Source organism: Miniopterus natalensis, chromosome 1, assembly GCF_054644295.1.
Source record: "Miniopterus natalensis isolate mMinNat1 chromosome 1, mMinNat1.hap1, whole genome shotgun sequence".
Classification (NCBI taxonomy): Eukaryota; Metazoa; Chordata; class Mammalia; order Chiroptera; family Miniopteridae; genus Miniopterus; species Miniopterus natalensis.
Window position 1 is genome coordinate 177,506,680 of NC_142081.1, and position 21,055 is coordinate 177,527,734.

General features: G+C 40.2%; 1 protein-coding gene across 3 annotated transcripts in view; it reads right to left on the reverse strand.

The window, feature by feature from the left end:
- Positions 1-21,055, reverse strand: part of GRXCR1 (glutaredoxin and cysteine rich domain containing 1) — a 197,063-nt gene that overhangs the window by 67,680 nt on the left and 108,328 nt on the right. Inside the window, exon 1 of one of the 3 annotated variants that reach the window (XM_087816864.1) lies at positions 5,177-5,521. The exons of the other annotated variants lie outside the window; for them this stretch is intronic. Within the exon in view, the coding sequence (XP_087672990.1) occupies positions 5,177-5,518 (342 nt within the window). The 5' untranslated portion in view covers positions 5,519-5,521. Of the gene's footprint in view, positions 1-5,176; positions 5,522-21,055 lie in introns of those variants that run through there. 3 annotated transcript variants of the gene reach the window in all.

Sequence of the window (21,055 nt, forward strand, 5' to 3'; positions counted from 1 at the left end):
AGCAAAGAGATGTATGAGGAAGGTGGTCACAGGATTCTAAGGTCTGTTGGTTTGCAAGTCTTTAATTGTACATAAAAATATATCAATAGTACCAATTCATTGTTGGTGCTTTTTTTTTCCTTTCTGTTTCTTGAATTATAAGTCACCTAATTTCTTAATGTAGTTTTTTGTATTGTTTGGAATTGTATCAAAAATTCTACAGTTTCTTTCCTACTTCCTGATAGTTAAAAAGGCAATTATTTCCATTAGTGGGTGCTTATTTTGATAGAATATTACATAAAAATTTATCTGGATAAGTAATATTTTAATTCTACAATTTAATGTTTCATACACAGAGAAGAAGCTCAAGTTATTATCAGTTGATTAATAATGATACTAAGTCATAACGTTGCTGTGAAAAATAAAGATGTCAATGCTCATGCGTAACAAGAACAGTGCCTGACATTTGGTAAATATGTAACCAATGTTTACTATTATTGTTGTTCTTGTTGTTTTTTCCAGAGTGGTTCAAATAAACCCTGGGGCCAAGGATTCATAAAGCATATCACCTTGTTTTCACTGGAATACTATTCTACTAACAAAGCTAGAGTCAGTGAACCAGAGACAGATCGTAAGTATGGCCAGAGGCTTCTGTTAATAGTATCCATCCTAAAGTTAGTGAACAACACCGAGCAGCAGGCTTCCTTGGGATAATCAAGGCATCATCTTCCCATGGGGACTCTTATAACTTCATGATAATTTAATCAAATGATGTTAAGATGTGATAAGTTTTGGTAAGTTTTAGAAATAGAATTTAAAAATGAATAGAAGCTATTTAACTCTACAGAAAAAGCTTTCCCTAGGTGAAGGCTGAATATTCATTTCATCTGTAATACTTTCAACATTAAAGATTTAAAATAATAATAATAATACATTTTAAAATCTGCTAACCAAATGTTGACCTTTCAAAAGATCAGATTATACCATAACATGATATAGTTAGCCTTATAAATCTCCATATTTGTAATCACAGCACTTCAAAAAGGTAAAGTTGAGAGTTTTTGTATATAGCATTATGTTTTTAAAAACTTACATAGCTAAAACAGAGGAAGGCAGAGTTCCTATGTTATTAGCTTTGGACCAGATGCTTGATTTCTCTGACACTCAGTTATCTAAAAACAGGCATTATAGTAATAATTTTCTTGCTTATTTCACAAAATGTTGGGTACACTAAAGCAAAATTATGTATGTGAAAACCTTCTGCAAAGTGCAACTCACTCTGCAAATTCAATAATGTTTTTATTTTACTTGTCTTGAAATATTAGAATACTCATAAATATAGCACACTAACCACAGATATGCATGTACATACAGAGATGAAGGAAATAGGTTTAATTTCAGTTCCTAGAAAGGCGCCACCAAGTTATAGTATGTGGAATAATTGTTTTCCTTCTTTGTATCTATTTTTCTCTATACAATAATTTTAAATTTGTAGAAAAAAAGGGAATTGAAATTATGAAAATTACAATGAAGATTCTAACAGAGTGTACAACAAAGTATACACATTTGAGAAGGTCAAGAAAGCTTACTATCTGAAATTTAATTACTGTCTGAAATTTAATCCTGTAAGAATAAATTAGAAAAAATTAATGACCTTAATTATCTGCATCACTGACCCACCCTAAGAGATTTGGAAATACATTGCTGCTAAGAGTAAGGTATATCTCAAATCTAATCATGCAAACTGGGTGATGAGAGCTGTGAGCTATACAATGGTTTTGTAATTTGTCTTGCATAGGGTAACAGTGACTGCTTTTAAAATATAAAAAATAATAACTTCTTCCTAAAATATTACATTAATGAGGAATAAAATCATTTATCTAGATAGAAATATCCTTACAGCAGAATTTCTTAAAACTATCTAAAACATTACACCTACCTCAGAGTATACTGGTAAGATTTCTGGGCCTGTTCCTAAACCAACTAATTGATAAATTACAATGCCCATAGGAAACATGTCTGTCAGGATATCTTTATTTACCTTTGGCTCAGGAAAGACCCTCCTTGTGATCTATCAAATCATAGATCAATACATATCTTCTTTGTTCTCCTCACTGAATATTGAAGACATAGAAAACATGAAGGAATATGTTTAACTTTAGGAAACTGTATGAGTTTCCTTTCTATATTCTAGTCAATCATTCTCAAGCTTTAATAAATGTAAGAATGACCTGAAGAGCTTCTAATAAATGTGTATTTCAAGGCCACTATTAGATTATAGGTTTTCAGATTTCTGCATTGGCCTCTCTTGAGCATTAAATTTTTGTCATCTCCATGAGAGCTGGGAAAGTCAAACATCTGGATCTGAAGAGCTATAACCTAGACAAGCTGGAGGTCCCTGACTGATTCACCGAGGGACCCAAAACCCACCCACTACAAGGCCCCCCTGAGAATCCAGGTGACCTTTCTCTCTGTGCCTCCTGGTCCATTACTGCCCTTAGCAACCTTGTTTAATATTGCACATCCTCAATTGCTCAGAATTCTATATGGAAAATTAATTAACAAATCAAATGGAAATTTGTTCTAATATCTCTTTTACAGACAGTTTTCTAAATAAGTGCTGCTACAAAGTAAAAATGTTTTAAGCAAATAACTTCAGCGACTATTCTCTGCACAGTTGAAAGTTTTACACGGCCCACGCCAATATTTAATGAGACAGGAATAACAGAGTGGAAAACTAGTAGACAGGAAGAAAGCAAAGTGACTGACAGGGCCTTTGAAAGACTTCAGTTATATTTAGAGTTTCCTCTCAAGTTTCAAGTTGAGTGTTTCAAGATTTTATAACTGAAAACAGAAGACAGACCTGACTGTTCCTTCAATCACAGTTCCTTCCTTCAATAAAATTGCCTGTGCATTGGAACCTTAATCAAATATCCAAGATGCAACTCCTCACTTGTCTTCTCTGAGAGAAATTGCTTTGTTACAGTTACATCTAGTTAAGCTGGATGATTACTTTCCAAGGGATATGGAAACTATGAAGAGATCCAGGGAAGAGTCCCACCTGGTCCCCTACCCACGCATGGAAGGAATTGAAACGTAACTTCTGCTTTTAGCCCCTCGGACTTCTCTGCTACTGTACCGTGGAACGAATGTGGAAACCCACTCATTCATTCTAAGGCATATGCGAAAGACACTCATCACCGCCTATGACACATCCCTGAGCAAGCAGCAGGTGTCCGAGTCCGCTCTCCCTAATGCTGTGTAGGTTGTGTCGCACAACTGTGGGGGGTGCTGCTCACACAATGATGTGAATGGAGCCCCCTGAAATAGTGCAACTGGCAGTGCTGATCCAAGGTAGGTGCTCCTTTAACTTATGTTTGGTCCTGAAGAGATCAGAGAATATTGAATGATGATGATGATGAAACTGAAGATGACCAAAACTTGTGAATACCTACAATATGCTGATTACCCACGTTAGAAGAAAGAAGAACCAGATGGGGGGGGGGGAAACTGGTTAAATATCAAGGACTTTGAGAGTCCTCTGCGAGTAACCACTATTTTCCTCTTACAGCAGAGTATATATGGAATGGCATTGAAGTATTAGAAAATGACAGTTTCATTGAAATTTTTATCCCCCCCAAAAGGGCAATGGAATTATGCATAGAAAAATATACAAGTAAATACTGTAAGCTAATCTAGAACTAAATTTTTGCTTGGAATTTTTCCTGTTTCCTACTTGCAAATTTATAGCACCATCAGAACAAAGCCATAAGGAGAAAATGTTTTTCTCTTGTAGGCTTTGAAGATTTAAGATATTTACTCAAAAAAGATAGTTTTTTGGGGAGATTTGAACAAATTCAAATCAAAGTACTAAAATTGGTACAGCAGTTTTATAAATAATGCTCCCAACCGTAAAGCCTTTCAAACCATGACAATCTAAATTAATTACAATGACTGCAATCATTTTAAAATGTAATTGTTATACAGTCTTGGTCTACCCTTGGCAAAAATAGTTTCTGCACTGGGTGAAACACAGAGGCCACTGAGACAATTTCTACCTAATAGTCACATATCTAGAAATCTATACAAGATTGTTTACAACCTAGTAAAACATAGTCATCCGTTTGTGATTTTTGGTTCCCCACCCCTGCCCTTAATCTGTGAAGTCCTTCATGAGGTTTATATATGAAAATAACCTGTGATCTTAACTGCTTTTACCCTTTAATTTCTTTTTTAAAGTCCCCATGGTGCGGTCTTTCCAAATACTTCCTTCAAGATGAGAAAATAGTCAAGTACCTTTTTTAAAACCTTTCCTCCCTACCATTCCAGCAGCTTTATATATTGTCAAGGTATTGAATAATTTGTCACAAGATATCATTTTATTTAAATATTGAGGATAATATAAAATGATATTACAATGAAAAACATTGGTTTGCTACCTTAATGATAGTGATTATAAATATCATTCCTGAAATATGATCCCTGTTTTTAACAGAAAATCATTTACTAATGCTTCTAGGTGATTCCAAAACTGTCTTAACATTAGATCCTTGCCAAAGGCCCAGGACCTGAATTATACATTCCTACCTTACTGTGCAGAATCTACCACACTATAAAGGGAATTTTTTACTGTAAAATCTGGATCTCAGTCTTTTTTTTTATTGAAGAATACTTTTTTCAAGTGCTACTCTCAGAGTTCTTAAGAGCAAATTAATGGAGAAATGCAACTCAGACGAACCTGAAACCTCCTCAGCAATAGAAGAGAGTCAAAGTCCGTCTTTATAGCTTTACAACATTCCAAATGAATCCAGCCTCACTGAGCACGGCACTCACTCCATTTCTGGTTTAAATATCTATACAAGTAATGATCGACACTAACCTGGTGTCTTAAGGGTGATAAACCAGAAATAACTAAGTTTGCTCAGATGCCTTGAACATGATAGTGTCATTCTTTCCTGGCTAAGAAACAGACGTGTCGTTTTAGTCGTTACACGCTGGAAGAAAAGCCCCCCTGAATGGCAGGAATTGGGCTTTGAGACGTCAGTCTAGTTTGCTAGGCGTAGCGGCCCTGGTTTTCGTCGGCGGCCGTGAGACAGTGTCTGAGGCGGGCAGGGCCCCGTGAAGCGTGCGGGAGTCGGGGGTCGGAGGCCGGCTCCTCCTGCAGAGCAGCGCGGTGCCCAGACGGCGCGCGACTTACCTGCAACACCTGGGTCAGGTTGTTGAACAGAGCCTGGCCGGCGCTCACTTTGTACTTGACGCCTCTGACTGTGCCATTTTTGCTTAAGATGTTGACCCTCCTTGTGCCAAAGCCCTTCTCGCTGGCGGCCCTCGCTAACACCAGCAAGTTCTCCTGGTCGCGCCCCTGCTCGTCGCCTCCGGACCCCGCGGGGCCGCTGGGCCGCCCGCGGGGCTCGCTCAGCCCGCCGGCGTCGGGGCAGCCGGGCGGCCCGTCCTCGTACACCTCCCGCAGCACGCGCCCGCTGTGCGACGACGCCACCCGGAACCGCACTTTGCGCGGCCGCTCGCCCTCCGGCTTCATCTCCCGCTCGCTGGGGCGCGGTCACCTCCGCCCCGGCCACGGGCTCACATAGCGCGACCCCGCCGCACAGCGCTATGGGGCCGATTCCAGCCACAGCAGCCCTCCCGGGAAGCCAGCGTCGAAGGAAAGAAGATTCCCAGGAACGCACAGTGCATCTCTGCTGTTAATAATGGATGTGTGCGTGTGCTATGGTTACCTTTAAACTAAAACCTGCAAAATGATCCCAGCTTTTAAATATTAAACAGCCACGGTGGGCTGTTTAACAGGACAAGTGCAAGAAAGTGGCATGCAATGAGACAGAAAATAACTACGGGCAAGGAAAGGAAAGACTTGAACTTGGAAGCCAACAGTGAGTGTTGCAAAGGATCTTAGTCACAGACATATCTCTACAGTCCACTATGCAGAGTGGGGGGCCTGAGACAAAATATGGAATCAAATGTATAGTGTCAGAGACGTCAGAGTCTTCTCACAGCGCTTATTTCTTCTGCATTTCACTCTCAGCCAACAGTCTTTAAAAGGGACAGTGAACCTGCTACATTTCTGCAGAGAGCTATCATTGCTGGTTCTTAAATCATCAGTTAGACTTCATTTACATTGTATAAGATGAATTTGCAACCTACACCGTCCTGCACAAGTGGTTTTTCTAAAGAATAACTTTCTAGCAGACTGTGAAAAGAGAAAACTTTTGCTTTGTTACTTTCCCACTTCTGCTATTAGAAACAGTTGTTCTCCTGGACAGAGGGAATGCTTTTGGAAAGGAAACATATGGAACAATGAAGAATGGAAAATCCCCCAAGCCAGCCAGATCAGCCAAAGCAATCCAGGTGATCGGCATTGATAAATATTATATCCAAACCACCCATGCATAGAGAATAGTCCTCCTTATGCTGTGCTCAGTGTATTTTCTGTCACGTTGGCAGGCGCCTGAAGAACCTGTTCAGGTCGAGAGCCACACTGAAACCTACACTGTGGTGAGTGCCCCAGCCTGTCTGCATCTCCAGGGAGAAAACCAGCAGCTGGCCTCACACTACACCTCAAGTTTTTTAATGATTATAGTTTTATATGATTATGAATTTAATTTATTCTTATTTTAGAAAATCCAGAAAATAATAGCACAAAGTTGAAAATTAAAGTTACAAATAATTTCCCAATAGATGTTCACAATTTGTGAGTTGCTTCCAGTGTGTTTGAAGATGAGATGCTCCAAGACTTGTAAAACTACACAGCCCAGGCACTAGCTTTTATTGTTGGAATATGAGCAAAAGTGATACATCCTTTGTGGACCAAGGAAATTAAAGTCTGTTCATGCTATTTCTCTTCCTTCCCCATCTGCTGGCTGGATGACCCCAGCAATCTTGAAGCCATATACTGAGCTTGCCGGAGTTACAGAGAAATTCACAACTGCCACCACCCTGCATTGGACTATGTTATGAGAAATAATAAGACTTTACTGTGTTAAGCAATGAAAATGGAAATTAAAGGGTTGTTAGAGAAGCTATCATTATTGAATCTAATGTTCTCATATACAAAAGGAGATTGCATTTATTTCGTATCCCGCTGTTGTCATTCAGCGCTTTATAGTGAGTCATTTCCTATATTTTTATTTTTGAAAAACATGAATACAAGGTGTGTATGAAAAGTCCTTTTAATAGCTGCACCGTATTTTATTCTGTCTGGAGAGCTGGGTGTTTTAATTACTTAAAATATTTAGTAAAATAATACTGTACTGAATATTCTTGCTCAAAAATTAGTGCACATATATCTAAGTAGTTCTTTAGCATAACTTCCTTTGGGTAAAATTGACGTGGTAAGAATTTTTTCAATGTAAATCTTTTGATTCAAACTGTTAATCACTTATAAGAAAAGCTATATAATTTGCACTTCTACTAGTAGTATATGAGTTCCTATTTTACTGCACTCGTGCCAATGCCAGCATTGAATATTACCAATTGTCAATCACGTTTATTTTGCCAAGGTGAAAAGCAGGATATCATTGATGTTATAGTTTCCCAACTTTAAACACTACTGAAGACTTTCATTCTGAGTATTTTCTTCATATAGAACTGTCCCTGAAGGGAAAATAGAAAAAAATGGGAATCTCTACCTCATGGATAATCAAATTGGGAATCAAACATTAGATAATTCTATATAATGCAAAAAGGGGGGGGGGGATGGAATAGGGGGAGGGCAAGAGAGAGAAAGAGGGAGGGAGGGGGAGAGAGCGAGCTCTGTATCAGCTATATCTAAGTGACAGTATAAAGTGGCTTTAACTGGGAAGAGTAAGAGAGTTTATAGCAAAGTGTGTAACGTGAGAACTGAAGTGAGGAAATACTTACTGGAGCAGAAGAAAAATATTAATGCAAGTTTATGTCCAAATGTCCAGATCTTCCAGAATACTTAGTACTGAGTGGGGAGGGCATGAATATTAGCTTCATCAAGAAAAAATAAGTAAAAATTATGTGTTTGTCCCAATTATAATTTTTTGTCCTGAGCTCCCCACTTAGATTCAGCTTTACCTTTCTACGTTTTTGAGTTGGAAACAGCATGAGCAAGATTTTGGAGGCAAGGGGACCTAGGTTCAAATTCCAGCATATCTTAGTGAGACTTGCTTTTCACCACCTAAAGTTTCCATTTCCCCATCAGTAGAACAAAGCCAGTATCCACCCCAGGGAGTTGTGCTTGCAAAGTATGTGGAAGGTATCACTCAGTGAGGCTGTGGGGATGTGCACAGATCCTCTGTGTTCTTCAGATGACAAGAACTCACTCTAGTCTGACAAGGTAAGACAACGGCTCTACACGCTCAGTCAGTAAATATATTTGAAGGAGAGAAGTCATTAGAATGACTGGAAAGTTTGTGATATTTTACATTGATACCTTAAAAATATACAGTGTGTATATATGTACGTGTACACATGCATATAAAATATTTTATATAATATTTTTGAATAATGAGACTAGTTAAGACTCATCTCTCTTTTTTAAAAAAAAAAAAAATATATATATATATCTTTATTGGTTTCAGAGAGAGGAAGGGAGAGGGAGAGAGGGAGAGAAACATCAGTGATGAGAGAGTGTCATTGACTGGCTGCCTCCTGCACGCCCCCGATTGAGGATCGAGCCCGCAACCCGGGCATGTGCCCTGACCGGGAATCAAACCGCATTCGCCTGGATCCTGGGTCGACGCTCAACCGCTGAGCCACACCCAGCCGGGCAAGACTCATCTCTCTTTCAAGGATGAACTAAAAGTCCAGTAGAGTGGAAACCAGCCTGCTGTAAGTATAAGGAAGTATCTGCTAGTTTGAGAAGATAGGTGCCCTGACATATAATATGCCCTGATAATTGTAACTCACACACTTATCTTAAGCAAAAATAAAAAATAAGCTGCTCTTAAAGTGGATAAATCTTTGCAATGCTTCTTTCATTCAGGCAATGAGTATTCTACAAGTATCTGCTGAGTGCCCCCCACAAAGGTAAGACATTGCAAGATACTATGTTAAATATAAAGATATGAAAATTATGCCCATGTCTGCCATTGGTAACATATGTTTAAACAAAACAGCTAGAGATCAACACAGTGTGCTTTAAGCTCATGTAAAATCCCTGTTCCTTGAAATAACCAAAGTACTGGTCATCTCCAACACAAGACACCAACCTATTCTCAACACTCTCTACCCTCATTCTGTTTATAATTTGTTCCCAACTGCTTGATGTCAATATAGCAACTTCCAACTACTCCATGTGCCACCTTTTCCCGGTCTCAGTTTATTATTTCCTACACGTTCATCTCTTTGCCAGGTTAGCATCCCCCTTTAGCAAGAATTTCCTTCTCTTCCTTCAGATGTATTCTTATAATCATTCATTTAATAATATTTACTGAGCACCCTCTCAATGTTAGAGAGCTGCTGGATCTATACAGGTGAAAATAACATGCATGCACCCTGCCTTTAGCAATAGATAACATACAATCAACAAATTACGATATAGTAAAAATTATAACAAGCATTATAACAAGAAAAAGAAGTGTATAGAATGGAAATGATGAAGAAGGGGGCCTACTTTAAACAAAATAGAGTAAGCCTCTCTGAAAATGAGACATTAAATTAAAGTCTATCGAAATTAGAATAGATTGAACATGTAAAGATCTGAGGTGGGCAGGGTAGTAGAGATAGCTCCTCAGCTGCAGTGGCATGTGTAAAGGTCCTACGGCAGAAAACCAGTAGGTTTGTTCAAAGAACTAAAAATAGGTAGAGTGGTTGAAGACAAGTCTGACTCCCATTCCACAAAGCTCTTCTCAGGTAAGGATAATCCATGATTTAGGCAACTTCCTCAACACATGAAACCCAACATCTGTAAACCATTTCTATGTTACCGATATAGAAATATTTCAAATAGTCACTGGGCATCTATTTATTGAAAATAGTAAGTTAATAAATTTCCAAAACTATACAGGGGGTACAATGGTGGAGAAACCAAACTAGAACTATTTTGGAAAATCCTATTAATGCTGAATTTAGAGGAAAAAATACCCCTTGTTCAATTCTCAGTAGAAATGGTAACCTAGTAGCCAGACCTAGGCCTGGATAGTTCTTGTTGCTGTTAGTTTTTTAATCAGGAATATTTAATTATTTTCTTATTTCTAGGAAAATAATGACAGTGAAATATAATTATTTCCCTTATCCTATAGCCGCTCATGCTGTTCTCTGTGTGGTTATCATTGCCTGGTAAGATGTAATTCTAACAATATGCCTGGCTTTGCAGCATAATTTTTAAAATCACTTGAATCACAGTCAGTACACGAAAAATGCCTCAATTTGTTGTTATTTTAAAGTTATCACATCCACTATTTTGTTTTCTGGTCTTGAAAACACTAAAAACTGATTATTGAAAGTGAAGCGGAAACTCTGCCAGTCACTGGCAAAATCATTGTCTTCTCTCCTGCAACACTTGTCACTGGAAAAGCAATAAACCATGACTTACTCCCTAATGCTGTTCTCAGAACTTCTGTTTGGGTGGAGACAACTTATCAATTTTTACCTTTTAACTACATTTATTATTAGAGGGGAAAAGACTTAGTAATCATCGGTGAAACAGGGAAAACAAGCCATCACCGACACTTTCCAGCTTGTAGAATATTGAATCTTTCTTAACCAACATTAATACACAAATCATCAAAATTCACACCGCTCAATAATTAACTTGAAATGCAGAGAACTTCTAACAAGAAAAGAAAGTGGGTACATTAAGGGAAGTATTCTTCAAGAACCGGACTAGCGTCTGGTTATGTAGCAGGAAAGATGGGCGCTTTCTTAGTGCATAGGTCAGAGGCTAAGAATGGGGGTGGTGGGTCCACAAAATGATGGGTTTGAATCTTGGATCGGCCATCCTCTGACTGACTCTGAGCCTCAGTTTCCTCATCTGTCAAACAGTAGTTCCTATTTCACAGAGGTTTCTCAAAGGTTATAGAATGATGTCTATGGAATGGCTAGCAGGCTGCTCGAGGAACGATAGCTGCGGATTCTCACTGGTTGCTTAAACTAGCTGGGCGCATGCCGTCTGGAGGGCGGCGAGAAGGCTGGAAGGGGAAAGGCATAATTAACCGGCAGGGAGTGAAGGCGGCCGTTCCGTTGCTGGCCCAAGTCTGCGACTCCAGGGCTGAGCCAGCCTGCCGTCACCTGGTCCTGGAGAGGCTCGGTTTCCAGCAGCCCTGCCCACGCTGGGCATCTCCCGCTGAGCTTCCTGTGCCCCACGCTGGGGGGCCCGCCCTGGAGCTCGGCTGTCCCTGTGGATCCTGCATGGGCCCGGCCGCCTCAGATCCTGGGGCTGCTGGCCTGTGGAATCGGCACACGCCGAGCATTTCTGCTTTACAAGTATGCCTAAACTCTCTAAAATTAACACAGTGGGGCTGAATAAAGAACCCATGGAGCAACAGCTTCCCAAAATAAATTTTCATCTTTGATTCCTCTCCCCTGCCCCCAGATCTTATAAAGTGTTTTGCATATAAACAAAGGTTAGAAAAATGTTTGCTGAATTAAAATTAGCGAAGTTAGATTTTCATGTCAGAACAAACTAACCTCGCATTTAGGAGAGAAGTAAATAACAACTAATAAGATTACTTTCATCTCTTTTGGTCCTGCTTCCAGTCCATATGCAAGGTAAGAAATAATGTTTATTATCTTTTTTGGGCAAAATATTTAAATCAATGCTACTGGTGTCTAAGGACCGTCTACACTCCATAAGAAATTATTGAATGTTGGACAGCAAATAATATACTCTGCCTATAGAATCCAAGCGCCAGAAGAAATAAAAGAATCATGAAAGAAGTTTACCTATTAAATGGTGTTAAAAACTTGGCTTGGCTGCCTTCAGCTTATGAAAGCCAAGTACTCAAACATCCAGACCACTTAGCACTAACCACTGTAAGTGTTAAGTGTCATTCTTAAGCATGAACAAGCATGAAGCAAGGATTTTGCTATTTCCCTTTCCCCCTTTTTTGCAATCCTCACCCTAGGATATATTTTCCATTACTTTTCAGAGCGAGTGGAGGGGGGAGAGAGACACACACACGTTGATTGGTTGCCTCCCACACGTGCCCTGACAGGGGCTGGGGATCACGCCTGCAACCCAGGTTCATGCCCTTGGCGAGAATCGAATCCGGGACCCTTCAGTCTGGGGCTGATGCTCCAACCACTGAGCAAAACTGGCCAGGGCTGCTATTTCCTCTTGAATAGTGAGTTTCTTGCTTTTTTTTTTTAAATATCTTTATTGATTTCAGAGAGAGAAAAGGAGAGGAAGAGAGAGAGACAGAAACATCAATGATGAGAGAGTCATTGATTGAGCCCGCAACCCGGGCATGTGCCCTGACTGGGAATCGAACCCCGATCGCCTGGATCCTAGGTCGATACTCAACTGCTGAGCCACGCCCGGCCGGGCAATAATGAGTTTCTTGTGTATTGTGTGGCTAACATTCTTCAAAGGGCAAGAAAGAAAAAGATCACTTTTATATGTCCATCTTCAATCAGAGCGTCACTAGGCGTAGATGTCTTATGGTAAAAAGATGTGTAAACTAACTGCGTTATTACTCCAAGATATTGGTGTATAGATTTGATGTTTTTTTAATCTCAAAAAAAGAGATAATCAATGAATGGAATGATGCCTACTCTTCTCCTATACATAGGAAGTTTCTTTCTTACAATTCTTCTTGGAACCATACCCAAAGCAAATCCAATTGCTGTGGGGTGGAGAAAAGGTAGCTCAGTTGGTTAGAGCATCATCCTGATAACACCAAGGTTGTGGGTTCAATCCCTGGGCAGGACACATATGGGAAACAACCAATAAATGCATAAAGAAGTGGAACAACAAATCAATGTTCCTCTCTCCTTCCCTCCCTCGCTCTCCTTTTCTCTCTAAAATCAATAAATAAAAGTTTTTTTTAAAAAAGGACTTGCTAAAAGAAAACTATCTAAAATAAAATAAAAAGCCTAGCCAGCGTGGCTCAGTGGTTGAGGACTGGCCCATGAACCAGGGATCCTGGTTTGATTCCCGGTCAGGGCACATGCCCGGGTTGTGGGCTCAACCCCCAGTGGGGGGCATGCAGGAGGCAGCCGATCAATGATTCTCTCTCATCACTGATGTTTCTCTCTCTCTCCCTCTCCCTTCTCTCTGAAATCAAGAAAGACATATTTATAAAAAAAAAGAGTGATGGATAAACCAGCAAAAATACTGAATCAGACCCAGAGATACTCAAGATAGCCTACTAAATATCAAAAAGACCAGTGTTTATCCTTGAGATTTTTCCAGAATCACTCTAGAAATAAGAGGACAGGGAAGTAAAGTCACACTCTTAGAAACACCAGCTTAGGAAACTAATTGCATTTCTCCAAATCAGCAGCAGAAAAGAACGTCAGTGCTTCATGTGGCAGCCTGAGAGAGTAAATCCCTAGAGTGGCAATTTATCTTTCCATAGTGAGAATGTTCTTGTGGAGAGTGTAAAAAGATCCTTCAGAATTGCAAATCCATGGAGATAAAATGGCAATGCTCTCAGCGACTACCCTGCTGATACATTTTTCTCATTCACTTTAAATTAATGAAAAAGCAGAATGTCAAGGGAAACATACAAGACTGACTGAAAATATATACATTAAAGAAATGGAAAACAAAGAAATGAGACAAGCTTCCTGCCTTATTTTTGTGGTTGAACTTTTTAAAATCACTGAAAATTTAACATACATTATTTTTTTCATCAATAAATGCCGTAAGTTTAAAAAGATTGGACACTCCCACTTTAAAGTATCACAAACTATAATTCAAAATTGCATTGTAATTTTTCTTCCAAGAGCATGATGACAGAATGGACCCCTGGGAAATTCTAATTCTATTATCCTATCATTGTTGCCAAGGTAACAGAGGACTGTTGGTTCTACTGTCTGAGATGCAAGTTAAAGCTGGCAAGGAGAGGGAAAATGGGGAGCCAGCAAGACAGGAAAGAAAACAACAACAACTGGGTTCATTTAGAAATCTAGAGATGTTTTTGTTTTTCTGGTGGGATTGTAGTTCTGAGTCTACAGATAAACTAGAAAGTTTTCAAGAGCACTTGAGGGGTGCCCAGAAGAGGCCAAAGTTCCTCTAAACAGAAGGGATGATGGAATATGAATTATGAGCTCTGTGGCTGAGCAAGTACATCACCCCAGAGGCTCAGTCGCCTCTCCCAAAGCCCAGTTACATATTGCAGAGAGGGCTTTGGCAGATGTATATTTTTTGTGTCATCTTTTGCAAAATGAGTTAATGCAGTTTCCAAAGCTTTGGGAACTCTATGGTAATCTGAGCGATTTGGCTTGGATCGGCTCTGTTTGCAACATATAAGTCCTATTAGAAGCTAAATAAAACTTCCTTAATCACTTATACTGAATGTCCACCATTAGAAGATGTACACAAAGGATATGTGAGATAATCCGTGCTCTCAAGGAGTTCATTGTCTTCTGGACGGAAACAAGCTACAATTAAAATTAAATTCATTACAGTTGAAAAACAGTATTGTATTAGTTTCAGGTGCACACCCCATTGATTAGACATCATATGACTTACTAAGTGACCATCCCAATAAATCTCGACAGATTATGAATCATAGTTAGTTAGAATATTATTGACTGTATTTCCTATGCTGTACCTGACATCTCTATGACTGTTCTGTAACTTTAATCCCTTTGCCGTTTTCACCCATCCACCAACTCCCCATCAAAATGTTCTCTGTATCTCTGTGTGCATGTATAAGTGGAACAAGAAATTGATGTTATGTTTCTCTCTCTCTTTCTCTAAAATCAATAAATAAACATTTAAAAATGTATTCAATGAGGGGAAGAAATGTTCTCTGTATCTAGGAGCTGGGAGTCTCTTGGAAGATGCAATTGACTCCGGGAGTGAAGCTTTCTGCTCTGGGACCTGGGGAATAGAATGAGATGAGGAACTGAGGGGAATACCATTGTCCCCACTTCTGCATGAAAGCTCCTACACCCTGGACACCCTGGAGATCAATAGTCACCGGGAGCATTAGAAGATCACAACCTTGGCGTGGACACTGTGGCCTCTCCAGGGGCAGGGCATCAGTTGGCATTTGTAAGGCAACCTCAGGGACGGCAGGTATTGAGAAACAGGTGCAGAAGGGGGAAAGCTCACCACATGAGGCTGTGTCGTTTTCCACATGAGACTCACTGAACCCCCTTTTTCAGAAGTAATAATTTTGGAGGCTTTAGAGTTGGGGACCCTGAGGTCCGTCCATCCATCCATCAGTTGAAGGCTCAGAACCAGTGATTTCGGAATCATTTGTTCTATCAGGCTATGGAAGCCGACAACATACATTCACCAGTGAGTAAACGTGAAAGACTCGACTGAATGCTGTTCGGGTAGTTAAAAGAGCACTTTTGAGTATCTACTACCCTATTTCATAAATTCTAAGACATTTGTTTTTTCACATGTTAACATCTCTGAAGTTGGTGTGCAGATCACTGGGTGACAGTCATGACATAGCTGTCAGCACCTGCACATCAACACCTGCAGACAGTGTCACTGGTTTGGAAGAAAACCAGGGACAATAGCAAAGCGCACATTTAAATAACGCAACACCATCAAGGCTCTTGACTGGAGGAAGGACCAACTGAATTGTGTGAAAAAGCACACAGATCAATGACACTGAGTGGAAAACAATTCACAGGAATAAACTCTGTGTGGGAACACATTTAGGAATATCCTAATCAATAGCTTTTACATTTATTTGCCTTTATATGTATACTCAGGAGCGATGTGTAAGAGCAAGCTATGTGTAAATACATCTAAAGTAGCTTTTCCCATATGTGTAAGATAAAGAGCTCAAGTGACATTAAAATATTGTGCCATGGTTAAATTAGCAGGACTTCTTTTTTTGTTCTCAATGGTTCATAAAATAGGATGCATCTTCCAGCTGATAGCATCTTAGATTCAATAAAATATGGGCCTATGCCACAATATTCATATACATGGAATCTTTAACCTCTATTTAAAGCTGCACAACATCCTGAGGGACAGGCAAGAAAGACCTTCCTTACCAGAAAAGATGCATTTTTACTAGCAGTCTGTCAGGAAAACACTGGGATCCAGAGGACAGGCCATTCATCTATCTACTCTCTCCATAGGGTCACCTTTCTATCGAGTGAAGTCAGCCTCAGAGGGTCTCCCAAGATTTCCTCCACCCCACTTTCACCATTCCCGCTCCCCTCTTCCCTTTCTTCCCCTCTGCCCTCCCCCCAGGGCCCCAGCACTCCATTTATTTGTCACTCTGTGTGGGAACAGCCACTGAATCAGGCTCTTCTCACCCCTCTCCGGGGATAGGCTCGGGTCTTTCAGAACAGAGCGCCTCTGAATCCATGAAGATGTTCTCACCAATTCTGATCACATCTCACGGCATAAACACAATGAGCTAATGCTGGTGGGGGCGGGGGGAGTCCCCTCCAGCAGGGTGAGGGTGGGAAGGAATGAACCGGGTGACACAAACAGAGGATGCTGCCTGTTACCTTATGTAATCTTATAGCGATCCTGAGAAATGATTATGAAACACCCATCTTACAGAGAGGAAAACTGAGACTACATAGTGAGTCATGGATTAACACGGACCAATAGAATGAGCAGGTAGGGCAGCATATTAGCTGTGACTTACACGGGGGAAATAATAATTTATTTAATTACATCAGTAATAAGCAAAGGGTGTGATAATAATGATTACTCATATACGCTTACAAATGTTTATTTATGAAGAATTATTGAAGGCTCAGTTACAGAGGGTCTAACTTGATTTAAAATAAAATGGCTATCAGTATTTCAATTTATAGTTACTCTACCCAACTCTTATAGGAAGTAAAACGTTACAAAAATGCACACCATATGGCAACAGGACTTTAAAACAATTAGAACAAAGGAGGCATGGGAAAAATAAAAAAGGAGGTAAATATTAATATGTGCAATCTGCAGACTTCAGAAACTAAGGCACAAGGAGATAAAATTATTCCTACTTCATTGTTTTCCCCATTCAGCGCCCTACATACACGAACCATTTGAGTGGAAGGTGAACGCCAGTAACCTTTCAGAAAGTCAGGAGATTAATACTCATCTTTACGCTTCCACTTTTTTCCTTAGAAACCCAACTGCATAATTTCCCAAGCCAGTCATTTATTCAGCAGGTGCTTCCTAGTATTTCCCGTGTCCCCAGCATGGCCCGTGGCCCTGCCCACACCCTATGGCAAAGCTAATCCTCAGGCGCAGGGGACGCGCCTGCTCCGCTTTCTCTTCAAGCCCTCATCGGGTTCCAGCACCAACACAGGACAACTTGAACGTGGGTATTTTTGCCTCCCAAAGTTTCCCAGCCATCACGTTTAAAATGGCAATACTCTAAAAATAGTGTTATTCACAGAGAATAACTCTCTCTGTTCCAAGGAAGTACACAGAAAAATATGAGACATTTCCTAGTGTGTAGCCTGCCTTGAACTCCCTCAGCAAGGAAAATAGTCGCCCTTCATAAATAACTCCAATCTTACTGTCCTGATTCAAAGAACAGTCCAGAGCCAATAATACCAAAAAAGAGTGCTTTCACTGACGGTTATTTCACCTTTTTCAGAAGTTTCCTTCACCCTCTACATAAAAGCTAAATAAATCTCAGACATAACACAGAGGAGGGCAATGGGGGTGGGAGTGGGGGTGACGGGGAAAGAGGCAGTTTGCAGGGACCAGCGATGACAGAGCAGCATGATTAGCAGGACATGATTATCTGCCCCACTGTAACCAGGCAATAGATGTGTGATTAGCTGGTGGCTGAGTGCTATGGCTAGTTTTTTATTATTATTTTATGTTTTTATGTATTTTCAGATGAGTATGTGTTATCTTCATATTTAATAAATAAAGCATAGTATAACACATTTTTGTAGTTACATTTATACGGGTTTAATTTAAATACAAAAAAAGTCACCCTTTTAATGCTATAGATTGATGAGGTTTGATAAATATGTACTGGACTCCTTAGACTTTTAAGTGACTTGCTTAAACCAGATCTTCCGTTCTAGATCCAATCTTCCCACTACATCAAAACACTTTTAAAATTACCCCATAACTTTCATTCATTTCTGCTTGTATTTCATAATACATTATACCATTTTTTGCCTTGAAACATTAATTACGATAATAAAAGCCTCCACAGAACTCCATGTGGGAGGACATCATTAGGCATGTCCTTTGTTATGTGAAACAATAGAACTGAGTGAAAATAATTTGGGGCAGTCAAAAAAGCAGAGACCAGATAGGAAATCAGGACACCATGATCCTGACGATTGCTTTAGTAAATTTTAATGACTAGACTTTTTTACAGCTATCATTTGCCCCATCTTAAAAGTATAGGAAGCCAAGACTTCATACATTTAAAATTACGCCATTCTGGAAGAAACAGTAATTTCCAACTCTCTCCCGGTTTCCTCCTTTCCACCTGCCATGGATTGTTTCCATGCTCCAGGGGAGTTTGAGGAGAAATTAGGAGCAGAGACGACCAACTAGACAGTCACGTACGACAAAAGAAATGTTGGAGCATAAGAAAAACGAGCTGCTGGTGTCCAAATGACACAACACGGCGAGTCTGGGCCCAGGAAGATGGATATGATATGAGGTCAGCCGCCCAGACAACGGATGATATTCCTACAGCTGTTAGGGCATTGTCCCTAACTAGACTGGCAACAGCTTGTAGTCTAGCTTAGAAATCAGATCTCCCTCACCCCAAATAAATTAATTAACACACCCTCCCCCCTGAATTAAATAGCCCTGTCTGCCTGCCCAGCTCCTGTCAACATTCTGTCCTCCTAATGCTTGTGCCTTCTCTGAGCTTTCCAACTGCCCTCAGTGCTGCCAAGCAGGCAGTTCCTGTTCTTTCATTCAGTTTTATCATGTCAGGAGATTGCAATCAAGCCTTAATAACATTCTGCAGCCCATGGAGACATTAGCCATCCCTAAAGCCCAGCTAACGGGCATTTGTTCAAAAGATCAAAGTCTGCGCAGGCTCGGCCAGCACAGTACACACACGCCAAAGGAGTATCGATTAGGAGGCACAGAAAATGGCCTAGCACTTTTCATTGTATCTCTTCATCAGGTTCTTATTCTAAACAGAAATATGTAAAGATCATTAAGTGATGTTTTGTCATCTAGAGGATGACCAAGGGCAACTGAGACTAGACTCCTGAGGAGCATTTCCTACTAAGCTGTCCAGGTGGCACTCAACCCATAAAATTATGAGAGTAAGATTCAGCACTTTTCTCAGTGCTTTCCAATGGTTCTCACATCAAGTCATAAAAATGGGATCTGAAGAAGCTGATTTTGCAAAATGATCCTCCAAGTAACTTCTCAGTGAGAGAAAATTTGAATTTTCCATCAGATGATGATACTGGCAGCCAAACAGGTCACATATTCCATCAGTAATTATTTGTAAACTCAGACATTTATTATCTGAAGCATAGCTAGTTCTGGATATGTACTATACAGCAAAGCACATTCGAACTTCAAAAATTAAACAAGTGCACAAGTTTAAAGTTTGATGCCCAAAGATCTACTTGTATTGCAGGAAAATGTATAAAGATGTCAACCTCTCACGGGTTCTCACTGCTTTGGGAAACTGAGCAAAGCCCTCCCCTCCGTTTTCCAATCACCAAATAAGCCCTCATAATTCTTATATTATCATAGAGAAGCATACCCCAAAATAATATTTCAATTGATTTAGAACCTTTCTAGACAACATGTGGTCCTCAGACCATTAGTATAACATGACCTGAGAGCATGTCAGGAATGCAGACCTCCAGACCCCAACCAGAGTTAATGAATCAGAATCTGATTGTTAACAAGATCTCTGGGGGATTCCTGTGAACATCAAGGTTTGAGAAGTGCTAGTTTACAAGTAAAACAGAATTTTTAAAACATTTATATGGAATATTCCTTAGAGCTATACATTATGGAATAAATTCATGCCTGCTAAACTAGATGTTTATTGAACCTCAGCTCAAAAAATACCCATTTTTAAAGCTAATGTAGATTTGCAGGGATAAACTATGTGGATTAACCCAATGAGAAGGAAAAAACTCTTCGTAACTACTCGAGAGAGATAAACAAGGCATTCATTGGGCTTTTAGGGTGACTAGTAGTCCCGGTTTACCAGAGGTGGGCCAGGTTCCCGGCACGAGGGGCTTTCAGTACCAAAACGAGGACAGTTCTGGACAGAAAGGGATGGCTGTCTTTGGGATCTCTCCAAACATTTACTTTCTTACAAATCATAAGGGATGATTCCTTTTCTTATATGTGCCCATAATCTTTTTTATTGTTTTACAGGTTATAACCAATCCTCACATTACCAAAGATCAAAACAAGTTTTACTTTAGAACCAATACCACCATTTATTGGATTTATTTCCTACTGGAGCCCAGGGAAGCATGGAAACAGGGCATCACCAACCTCTAGTGGCATGGGGACAGCTCGGGACAGCTCAGGACAGCTTGGGAAGAGGAAAGGCAGACTCCACTATTGGGACAGGCTATGAGGATCCTGAGTGAGCACAAAGATGCCAGGAGAGGGGGGAGGGAGCATGAAAATAAACTTCTCTAGCGTCTCAATTTATTTACAGCCAACTCTAGTGCCTGTACCAATGTGCCTACTGTCCCCTGTCCCCTCCTTAAAGAGTGTGTGCAGAACCCACCCCTGGCTCCAGCTTGATCAATCAGCTTGTCTCTGGGCAACTTCTAACTGGATGTAGTGATTCTCATCAGTCTTTGTGGGCACTGGAATACAGGAGCATTCTCACTGATAATTTTTCACCCCATTCAGGGAGAAACTAAGAAACTGTAAAGACAGGGAAAGAGAAGATACGGATATCCTGAAAAAAACAGAAGCAGAGCTTGGGGTGGGTGGGGCAGCAGCAGGACAGGGAGATGGGGAGACATTTCTTGGTTCCTGGTCTCATTCCTATAACAGTTCCAGTCTCGATTCAGGAGAATG